Below are 12,078 nucleotides of genomic sequence, written 5' to 3' on the forward strand. Positions count from 1 at the left end.
GAAGCTCCTGCCCAAAGTCTGAAAGTGCGTCCTCAAGCTGTGGATGCACTGAACGATGCCCATGAAACAACATTTTATGCGAGTTGCATGCCAACAGTTTTCTTTTTTGTGCCCGTCAATATTGTGCGCTTTTTTCTGAAACAGCAAAATGGTGCTGAGCAGCCATGTTGATGTTCATTTCGACGAAGTCTGCAACTTTTATCTTGAACGCTGCTGAAAACTGTCTCCGTGTGCCGTTACTCATTGCTCACCAAACAAAAACTAAAAAACAAATCACACACGAGGTTGATCGGACGAGTGCACACAAGACACAGTGACAAGAAAAACAAATTACCAGCAATCACATTTGGATATGGATACAGCTTTGGCTATGCATTTGCCATTATGCACACCGCAGTTAGCGAGACGACGACTTGCATTCTGCTAAAGACCACTATATAAGACAAGAGGCGACTTTAGCCTTCTTTTTTCAAGAAACATTTTGACTAATATTCCGGCTTGCTTCAGCTTATCCAATTTATAACAACACAGACAAATGCTAGGACAACAAAGCCAGACTTTAACCTTTCAGAAACTGCTACTCAGCGTAAAACAGCCGGCTTAATCTTTTTCGCAAGATCTATTACTATAACCACCTTCATGAGCTCCTCCTTAAATCCTCTTCGTTCATATCATCTAGAATTGACTATTGGTGACCATCTAATATTCTCGTGTATTTTTTCCCAGGACAACCACTGAAAGGAATCAACTACCACTAGTAGCTACGTACTGCTATATTAATAACATGCACTGCAGTTTTTAAGCATATTGCTTAAGGTGAATTTTTTCAATATATGCTCTGTTTGCAATATGCAAACCCCAGAAGGTAGCACAAATAAATAAATACAGTCAAACCCACTTATACCAATATTCAAGTGCCATGAAAATGCCATTATTATAACCGATAATTTGTATAACCAGGTTGCCCGAAAAAAGCAGAGGGGACAAGCATTCTAAGATTTTAATTAGACCAAAAGAAGTACAGACAAACCCACTTATGGCATTACAGGTTAAACAATACTCAGATGTAACAATGAGCAGCTGCAGCACTATTAACTTTTGCAAGTGTTCTATGGTAAAATAAACCACTTACTTGCAATGTTCCTATGTAACACTATTGGCTATAACAATTGGATCTGACTACTGGGTGCCTGCATGCCAAAAAGAAAAGGAACAGGGAATCCAGGAAAAGAAAAGAACAATGCAAGTTGCTATGCCACACTCACCTTTGTGGATCGCACCCTGCACAGCGCACCTTTGTCACCCGTGTTCCTTCCACCTCTCCGACATCGACAAGAGGGTGGAATTCCGGGAGAGGGGACGTGCGAGGCCAGCGATGCAACAAAAGTGTGCCATACGTGGTGTGTGGCACACAGGTGGCTCGGGCGAAAAGGCTCAGCTTACCAACAAAAAAAAATGTTTTTAGGCAATGCGATGAAGACGTGCAGTGCGATTTGCACAGCACAAAGTCAGGTGTGATGAAGTGGCTCGCACTTCTTTGTTTCTTTTTTTTGTTGTTGAGAATTTCACATTATTTTTCCTTTGGCCCACACACTCAGTAACCAGATTTAATTGTTATAACTGATAACGCAGCATGTAGTAGTGGGTGGCTTATTTTGCCATAGAACATACACAAAAGTTGATGGTGCATCAGCTGCTCATTGTTATATCCAATACATTCTTAAAACCGGTATCGTTAAAAGTGGGTTCAGCGCTAGATAGATAGACAGATAGATAAATAAGTTATAGGTGTTCTTTTTTAGCAATATTTCTTTATTGCACACTGTGACCATGTAGATGTGGTAACGAGCACACAGACCCGGTAGTTGTGTGCGAATATTCAAAATTTTGAATTCATATTGAATACCAGTCACGGCTATTTGATTTGTATTCGATTAGAAAATTTAGTATTTGAAATCATCACATATTCATTTCTTTTTTCGAATATAAGGCATAACAGTATTTTAATGTAGTTCACAAAAAGGCTGTTGGAAATAGTGACCATTCCTAAGAATTCTGCTGTGGGAGCACCAGTTTCTGAGCGAATGCATGGAGGAAATAGCTTCTGCTCAATAATTTTCAGTTACTGAAATAAGGATGCCTTGCCTTTAGACATCCTGCTAATTTGTAGTCTTGACTTAGGCAAAGAAATTTATTATTTGTTGAGCAATTCACCACGTTTGCATTCCTTTACATTTTTCTCTTTGAAAGAATGGAACATTCCGTGTGCATCTTGCGGCATGCAGTTCCTTTGTTTCATTACTCTTATTGTCGCAATGCACCAGCTATGATCCCATTTCAGCAGTTTCTCATTTACAAGCTTGTGAATTGCCCAGACTTATAGTTGTGAATGGCACCAAGTATTGCAATAAACGTTTGTTCTTCTATTTTTTTTCTATACAGGCTCCTCGAAATATTTATATATCCCATTTTGTTTGAAATTAGTAAGTATTCGGTATTAAACTTGATATTGGAAGATCGTTTTCTGAAATATGCATATCCGATTTGATTAGAAAATTTTGCTTCTTCAAACACCTCTAACATACAGGGATTAAAGAAATTCCAACTTTTGCATACACCCACATCAAAGATATTCAGACACGAGTGAACCATGTATGACACGTACCCTGAAGAGAGACAGCTCAGCAGGTGTTTGGGCCGAGAAATTGAACTTGGCACGAGCCAAGCCTTCCAAAGCACGCTTTGGCTGCAAGTGTGCACTTTCAGCAGGGATCACCTGCAAGACAAGATGGCCAACAAATTAGTACACTGTGTACCTTTCTGCTACAGCTACAGAAAGGGCCCGATACACGAAAATGACATGAAATCTGTGATGCCAGACTGAGAACGTCAGCTTAGTTGTTCGAGTGCAGAATGCACCTAAACAAAAAGAGTTTAAGAATTCACTACTAATTCAGCGCTGCTAATCCACCAAAAACCCAGCTAGTAATTCCCACTTTGAATTAAAAACAAAAAGCAAAGATTGGGGTTCAGAAAGAATAGCTGACCGGAATAAACTAATTTCAGGTTTCTCTTTATATAGCGTCCCTTTAAGGTGCTATGGCACCATCTCCCATCTGCAAATGCGACTGGCTAAGAGATGAACTCGTTATTCCTTCTTCCTGCAGCTAGCACTCAAAAGAAAACAAAATGCGTAGGGCCACGTTGCGGAGATGCTCTTCATCTCCTGCGGCTGCTCACCTCGACATAACTGACGGGGAAGATGCCGACGAGGCCGTGGTGCTCCCCCTCGTACCAGTTGGCGTCCACTTTGCGCCTGATGTACACAAGGTCACCCTTGCGCAGGTTGATCTCCCTGTCACCACATGGTCACCAAGGGGAGGGGAGAGCACACTTTAACAATCCATCAATGCAGTGCACACAAATGGCTAAAGCCAGAAAAAAACGTCTCAATAGCAACAGCAGGAAACATGTTAACAGTCAGGCATTGAGCAAAGCAAAGTAAGCTGTGCAAATGAATGAACGAATGATTAAGTCTGATATTTGAAAGATGCACAAGAGATGTGGATGGTGTCACAGCGAAAGCTGTGTATAATTTGGCTAACATTCTGGCTGTACAGTGCAGTACTGGACAAGCGTCCATCCCCTCGTTCCACTAAATCAGCTAATTACACCTAATACATGTGCTAGGCAAACACAATATTGTGTTCTAGTAACGACAAAAAGCAGGCTATACATTGCATGGATATAACTGTGCCAGGAAAAGCACTGTAGGAAATTTGTAATTTCTAATGGCTATTGGTGTATTAAATTTCAAGATATGTACAGCAACTGTACAAACAAGGTAACGGGGTATAATGAATTACAAAATAAATAACACATCAATTAAGAAGTACTGGTTCACACTAGCAACATCATATTGCCTCGCTTGTATTGACAGATAGTGCCAAACAGGAGTGTACAATGCTTGCTTCAGACGGGCTCTGAAAGCCATCACCACACTCAAATGCAATAAAATCGATTCACTTAAAGGACCCTTGTGGAGAAATAAGCAGGCATTGGTAATGCTGCTTTAGAGGAGTGATCTAGGAAAACACAGAGCACAACAAATTCTAACACGCTTGCTAAGGACAACAACAAATAGTATCATAATCATACATGACAAAAATAAACTGCCACAGTCAGGTTTCGTAGCAGTTTTAGTGGGAACAAATTCCAGAATTTTTGAAGACTTCAAAGATCCTGACAAAGTATTTTCAGGGACTCAAGCAATATTATGTTGCAAAGCTTGAAAACTAAACACTAGACAACAGAAAGCAGACAACCGTCACAAAGCTGCTAACCAGAGAGGATTGGCTTCATTATTAGACTGCACCGACTTCATTTTTCTTTATTTCTTCCTTAGAAGAGATGTAAAAGGGCAGTGAGACTAAAGGTGACATGATGCATAACAGGGCCCCAGGCCCCTGTTACATGTGTTCCCAAAAGCTGTCTCCATGTGGCACTGTTCAACCAACTTCTGCAGCTCAATATAAAGTTACATATTGAAGGGATATTCCTGATCATAGAGATATGTAACAAATGACAAGAGATCATGCTTAACAACTGTGCAGATACAACTAAGGCCAGATGACCAAACAAAATGCTCTTAAACTTAGCTGAAATTAAAGTCCAAGGATTTTAAAGCCCCTTATTAATTTTAAAGATTTTCAAGGTCTTGAAAAGGGTGTTTTGATATTCAAGGGTTTTAAATACTACTACAAATCCTCCACAGTGCCCTAAGGAATGGGATGAGTTTCAAAAGTTCTTCAAAGTTTGAATTCAGTTGTGTTGTTTATTTTTTTAAATACCTTAGTGGCTAGTGGACTACAGCATTGACTAACAATTTAGAGATCCATAAGAAGCTGAAGTAATGTGTCAGGAATTTAGGTATGAAAATAAGGTTAAGTACAAATAGCGTACTAGAAGTTGCAGCTTGAGTGATATTGCGAACAAACATTAGGAAGAACTCGGAAGCAATATTTTTCTAACTTGTTTGGGCAGTAACTAGCGTATGCAATGCGGTCCTGTACAAAGGCTTGGGGGCCAGAGAGCACATTTTCTTGACTTTTGAATGGTTGCGCAGATGATCTGATTTTGTTCTCGCAACGATGCCCGGTTGTTCTAGTTTGAGTGCTTGAATAACGGCTCTGGCTTTCGGCTGAAGGTCACTTGAAGGTCGCCAGCAACGGGAGCTAAAATGTTTCATGCTTAATACTGAAAGCAATTAGGAATGATGCTCTTCCACACCAAGTTGAAACTCTTGACTGTGCTTGGCAAACATAATTACAGGTCCCAAAATTTGTCAGAAAAAAAATGAAGACGTGCATTATATGGCCACTTGTACTACGGGGTTCAGAGAGCATTTGAAGTCTTTTTTTTTCCTTTTGTTTGATGTTACCCTTTTCTTTCTTTTTTTTGTCACTGGGATACACTGCTAATACCATGAGGGCCTGACAAGAGGTTTCACTGTACACAGATCAATAGTGGTCACACATATACATATTACCAGAAATCTAAAAAAGCAAGGACACTTACTTGGGCGATTGGGCAAAGAAGTTGTATAGCACCTTCGCCAGGGTTTTTGGCTCGGACGGTCGGTATGTTCGACTCACAGTCGGCTCAAAAGAGTTCTCGTACCGGTCGAGCGGGATCGGCGACTTTTGTGATGGCCTGCAGTATACAGTCGGTAATAACAATATGGTCACTGACAAGCTTTGCTGCAGGAAGGAAAAAGAAAAGCCAGAACCATGAAAACAAGCTCTGCTGCCAACTGTCGCATATCAGAATGCAACAGTGACAATGTACACCTATCTTGTGAAACGTAGCTGTTCAAAGTTGACTGCTCACCATAAATAAGATACAACAGTCACACATGTTTAAAATGTTGCCCACAACAAAATGCCACTTAATACTTAATTTATTGTTTTCATACAGTTTAGACTGACTCATCAATGTGAAACAGTATTCTGTTGGTGCTGTGTTGATCCACACACGTCCCAAGGACTCCACTTTTACACTCGCGACCAATCACTAAACCCTTTCTGGTCTAAATTTCTTTAATGAAGTGAAAAGTTTATATTACATGCATCTGAATGAGATAAGACAGAGAAATAAAGAAAAAATCGCACTGAAGTTCTTGGCAACATATCAAAGGTTTTTCTCATGAACTGCCAAAATCTCAATGTGTTGTAAGCAGCATGTGTTTCTTAAGACTTCTCAATTCATAATCATAAAGAACGAAATATAGCCACAGATTATTTGAAGACCACTTCTGTGCTACTCAAGGCAGGTGATATGAATTAGGCAGCCTCCTCCAAAAATACAGCACAAAGGCCAGTATAACTCAGCGTGATGTGATGCATGGACATTTGTGAAATATCAAGGAGAGGCATATTTATCTGAGGCACAGTCAACAAATTATGTAATTAGCCTTGTTAAAACTTGCATTTATCTGAACAGTCTTGTTTTTCATTTTTCTTGATGCGGGATATTTCTGGAAGCACATTATGATTCCTACAGAAATCAGTGGTCCGGAAAGGGTTAATACTAGTGAATGTCTACGTCGAATAACACTCACTGTTGTCATCAGCTGAGCCCACAGGCCTCCCCCAGCGATCTCCGATAACCATTGTCATCTGATAACCACTTCTATTCTGTGCCCAGAAGTGACCTATTCTTATCGCACCACCTAATCCTCTGGCGCCACCTACTGCGTCTTCCCTTCCCTCAGCACCCATTATGTGCAAATAAAAGTGCGCACCCGCAATTTAATTAAATGTTGGTTTACTGCATGCGCGTCATCAGGTTGTAAATCTAGCAAATCTAAGGTTTTACTAAGTGTTTGCATCCTATTTTTCATGCTTGCACTTGGTAAGAAATTAGTGTACCGCTATATGAAGTAAGGATAGCAGTTTTATCAGACGTATAAACTTGCAAACATCTGCTTATTAAATAAATTAACAAGCACGGTGTCACGCGCGCACAAGCAAACATGAACACATCTCGCTCGTTGACCGCGGGAACGAACTGTCAAAACGCTCGAGTGACGAAGCGCGGCGAGCGAATTGACCTTAGTGCTAGCATGCCTCTCGCTTCAACGTGACCTATAAGTTGGCGAAAACGCGGCGCGCGGCGGACTTTACCCGTTGCAGATTGCTTTCAAGATAGGGCCAAGGCGATCGTATCGCCAAAGTGGATCGTCGCAGATTAAGTCCTGCTTCGGTCCACTGAAACCGTCCCGCATTGCTTTGCTGGTGAAAATACTCTTCTTCTGTTTGCGCCAATCTCGAACGCAAGATTTGGATTCTCCAAACGCCCGTGATGCGGCCCGATTTCCGTCCGTCTCCGCACACAAAATCACTTTTCTTTAAAATGCGGCATCATGATGAACTCTGTACTTCATGCTGATAGAGCAGACGCAGAGAACATGAAGACAGATGGTAGACTATTGCCTAAGCACGTGTACTGCAGCACATGGAGGAAGCTATGGTAGCTAGGCTCGACGCGCGTGCGAGGTGGCCATTTTGAAATGCCGACGACTATATGGTAACACAGATTTAGGGTCGTACTCGATTCTAACGCGCACGCAATTTTTGGACCTGTTTTATCGGAAAAAAAGTGCCCGTTAGATTCGAGTAAATACAGTATTCCATACATGAAATGTAGTTAAAGAACAGCATGTTACGGCTAAAGAATTCACAGTGACATTGGCACATTGTCTCTGTTAAATAATTCACAGAGCACTGTATGAGTTGCAACTTTCTAAACTCTGTTATGAGCTCATGAACAGCAATAAAAAATGTTGACAGCTGAAAGGCTATTACAAAGTGGAGATTACAGTTTTCTGTTACTTAGTGTGTCAGCTAGGTGTGGCAAAAGAGGGCAATCTCCTGGCACCTTTTTAAATCCACATCTGGCCACTGCTGTGGACATCTGCTCCCGACAGCCTACATTAAACAGCACTCGTAAACTATAGGCATGCAAGGAGGGATGCCACTCACAACAAGTTGTCATTATGACGTCTCATTTCCAGCTCCGCTGACTGGCGCTGCTGCTTCTTGTGGAACTCATCCTCGTAAAACTTTCGCATCTGTAATGGCAAGAAGTAGTTGTAATGCACAAATAGGGATTTCTAGTGCCTTTAAACGGGCACGTCCAACAGCACATTCAGCATGCACCATGATGGTTACCACAGCATCCAGCACATTGAGCTGCATTCTTATTAAAGGCCAACTACAATAAAAATTTCTCTACGGCTAAATTTGTTATGAGTAGTATATGCTACTAAAAGAATATTGGCAAGAGCCGCAGAGCTGGTAATTGCATGGTTTCCTTGTTTAGCAGCTTTTAAACAGCACCTAAGCAGACGACGCATGCCCCTGGTGGTTGTCGCTCTGGCGCAAATCCCAGCACGCTGCTTCACATACTTTCCAGAGTGCCGCGGGGAGCCATGGGTGCCACCTTATCTTGGAGCCACATGCTCTAGGAGTCTAGGTCATGCATCACTTTCAGCAAATGGTAATGGCAGTGTTTTTTTTTTTTTCAGTTTCAGTTTCAGTGTCAAGAATGCCTGTTTTTCCAAGCTTTTCGTGATGCTTTCACTCATATTTGAAACGTCAAATTTTGCACGAAGGCTTCTCTACATCTACACTATCCCAAACTAGGCTTCTTATGTGATGCAAAAGTTTTTTGGTCGGTTTTTAAGGGGCCACATAAAAGGCAGGAGCTCTTAATTTTATCAAGGGCTCTCATGAAGTGAGAACCAGACCTACAAATGATACAGTATGCAGTGTCTATGCTGAATTATTATGGTCAAAAAGCAAGGGTGTGGCAATTAGGCCAACACTGTTATTTTCTTGCACATGACAGGATACAAGGGATACACAAAAATTTGTTGAAGTGAACCTTCGTTTTTGCAAAGGCTACGAAGTTATACTTTCATAATTTCTTACATTTCAAGAGGAAATTTTAGTTTTATTTCACAATAACTTCAATGAGCCTGTTCCAAAAACTTCCCTGAAGTGAAACAGTGAACTAAACATTGTCAATTATAGTGTGAAATTTTCTGTATTAACCTTCATTGATCACTTTAGCAAAAATTGAAAATCCTTTGCTGCAGCGGAAATTTCATACCAACTCTATTCGAGGCAGTGGAGTCCAGCTGAATATCAGCTGTACTGCCAACACAAACAATTCAGTGAACATAACCAAAACTTATGACAAAGAAGCTATGAACAACAAAGGGTACTGATAATGAGCATGTCACCGCAGTGATCTGCAAAAGGGGGTCTGGGCCGCTCCCGTGGTAGCAATTTCCCATGTGGGCATCCCAAAGCACCTATTTGGTGGGGACCCCTTAGGTTAGGGAGAAACACCCCTTTCCAAGCGTTGAGGTCCCGCAATGACCAAGCACCTGGCAGGGAGCAAGGTGCTCCCTATGACACCTAATTACTGGTCAGCACCCGGTGGCAGCCATGATGGATGCTCTGCACCAAGGCCGTCTGAGGTTGGACAAGGGGAGCTCAGAGACTATGCCTAGAATTCTCTATAGGGTCCCCTTTTGAGATGCGAACCCCCCCAAGTAGATGGGCACCAGGCCGGGGGACCCCTCTATCCATTAGAAAAAATGTTGGTTTCTGGCGTCAGTGAGATTCGAACCCAGTACCTCCTGTAATGGAGGCAGATGCTCTACCATTGAGCCCCCGCTGTGGTGGCCGGTGGTAATGAGCAAAGGGCATTGATAATGAGAGATAATGTGTGTGTGCACATGCAACACACAAGAGAAAAAAAATATGTTTCAAACAGATTCACACTAATTTGATGTCCAAACTAGAAGGTGCTCTTGTGCGGATCATCAACTGACATATAATTCTTTGTCAGCTACTACAATGGCACAGCAATTATACCCCAAGTGTAATGAAATGCTCCAAGAAACTTTTTGTGCCTCTAAATAACGGGCAGCATTATACCCTTATGTCACTTGGGTTTAAAGGTAGCAACCAATCAAACACTCACAGCAGCTTCTTGCCTCCGACGAAGCTCATCTTCATCAATGTACTCCTTCTCCTCTGTGCGCACAGGTGTCTGGTAGTGAATGTTTACCTGTGACTCCAGGTACCGGTGAAGCTGAGCTGCACATCATGTTACACCACTGTGAAGTTACAATTGAAGAACACGCACAAACATGATGGCTACTGAAATTGCATAAAGTCACCATTTTGCAGTAACACATAATACAGAAACAAGGTTGAAAGAGAAACAGGTTAAGAGGTCCTTTACATCACAATAAGAGATAAGACTTGTGGCTGGATATGCACATGAAATGAGGGAAGCAAAACACACTTTTTAAATATGTTTTCCATGCAGAATTCAATCATACATCACGTCTGTGCTCTCTCTTTACTGACAAGTTTTTTTTTTTAATCATTAGGACCGCAATGCACTCAACATGACAAATGGGCTAAGCAGAAGTAGCAACTAGGAATAAGCAGTGTAGTTCAAAGTGAACTCTTCTTTTTAAAGCATATGCTGCTTGGAAGGCAGTGCTCTCCGTATGTATTGTTCCCACTGGAATCGCCTACCAGCTGCTGCATGTGCCTTGCCCATCGCCTGCTATGTACAAGTTCCCCATGTGCTTCAAGAAGGTGCGCCTTGAAAAAGGCATATTACCTTATATTTGGCGCAATGCTGCTTGCACTACTCAAATGCAGCTTACTGCTAGTACCTGCAATGGGCACTCCTCCACAATTTGCCAGCATATGGAACACAATCATTCTGTGATCAAGACTGTGTGGTAATAAATGTGCGTCCAGTTTCTCCAAACAAATTTCCACTGCACACTGCTAGTAAGTGCATCAGCAAATGGCCCAATATGAAAATTCATCAAGACAAAGGCTGGTGTAAAGAGGTTGTGGCATAAAAGAAGTAAAACCTAAAGCATGGTCAGTAACCTTTACGCTACACTGGCTAACATGTAGTTAATTTGCAGTACCATCAAGATGCTGATGAACACAGGAAAAGCGCTGTTCCAGTATTTCTGAGATTATACTTTAAATATGCACACAAGGACATCAGGTGAAGAGGGACTGGTTGATTTTTAATCCCTCAAGGCTACACCTGTCCTGTGAGGGGAGCCATTCGTGGACAGCCCTAAATTTCCTCCAGCCACATGAGATCTTATGACACTTTCTGAAACCTTAGCACAAATACATTTTTGCGTTATTCAACCACAATAGAACGTTCCACTGTGGCCAGGAAGCAAATACATGACCTTGTTTAATCAGCAAATGCCATTGCCATGAAGTTACTGTTGTGGGTACGGGTCGGGTACTGGTCTAAAGAACGGTGTAAAGCAGAAGTTGTTTGCTCACTCTATAAGCATGTGGAAAAAAAAACAGTTACTAACTGCTTCAGACACTCTCCCCTCAGCAAGAGCACACTTCATAAGCAAAAAATAAGAAGTAAAAATACTTGCATGTGTTTGTTTTCAACTGCAGACACTAAAATGTGTTGAAAGGCTCGTTTAACGACAAGAGCTAGTAAATGCAGGATGCCCTTTCACAGTCCAATGTTGCTCATATCTTGACAAAGTCTGTCTGACACACGCATTATAGACAACTACATTATGTGAATTGGCACTGGAAGAGGGTGTGTAAGCCTTGGTTCATGTCCGTGATGATTCCACCACATCCTGGTACTCACAGAAGACAACGAAAGAAAATGGTGCCAAGAACTGTCATTAAATTGGGCCAAGCAAGCAGACCGCCAGACACTATCCTTGTAGGCACCAACTAAAAATCTTAGTTGCCCCCTTAAATTACATTAAAGTCTGTTTAAATAGAGAGTTTTAGGATTGGGGCCCAGAACTTATGGCTTCAGTGAGCTATATGCACGCAGGAGCGGCAAACTATTCTAAACAAAACTTTAGAATAGGCTTTCACCATTTGTGCCATTTTGTTAACCGTATTTTCCGGTCTATAAGTCGCACCTTTGTATAAGACGCACCCCCCTCAAAACGGCAGCTTTTCCGAAAAAAAA

General features: G+C 41.6%; 1 protein-coding gene across 9 annotated transcripts in view; it reads right to left on the reverse strand.

Moving 5' to 3' along the window:
- The window catches only part of LOC119437740 (sorbin and SH3 domain-containing protein 1-like), a 266,626-nt gene that overhangs the window by 32,946 nt on the left and 221,602 nt on the right, over window positions 1–12,078 (reverse strand). For all 9 annotated transcript variants that reach the window (XM_049660831.1, XM_037704713.2, XM_037704711.2 and 6 more), the window contains 5 exons: window positions 10,057–10,172; window positions 8,043–8,131; window positions 5,578–5,712; window positions 3,241–3,355; window positions 2,666–2,776 (listed from right to left, as the gene is read on the reverse strand). In XM_049660831.1, the coding sequence (XP_049516788.1) occupies window positions 2,666–2,776; window positions 3,241–3,355; window positions 5,578–5,712; window positions 8,043–8,131; window positions 10,057–10,172 (566 nt within the window). The remainder of the gene's footprint in view (window positions 1–2,665; window positions 2,777–3,240; window positions 3,356–5,577; window positions 5,713–8,042; window positions 8,132–10,056; window positions 10,173–12,078) is intronic.

Source organism: Dermacentor silvarum, chromosome 1 (genome assembly GCF_013339745.2).
Source record: "Dermacentor silvarum isolate Dsil-2018 chromosome 1, BIME_Dsil_1.4, whole genome shotgun sequence".
NCBI classification, from domain to species: domain Eukaryota; kingdom Metazoa; phylum Arthropoda; class Arachnida; order Ixodida; family Ixodidae; genus Dermacentor; species Dermacentor silvarum.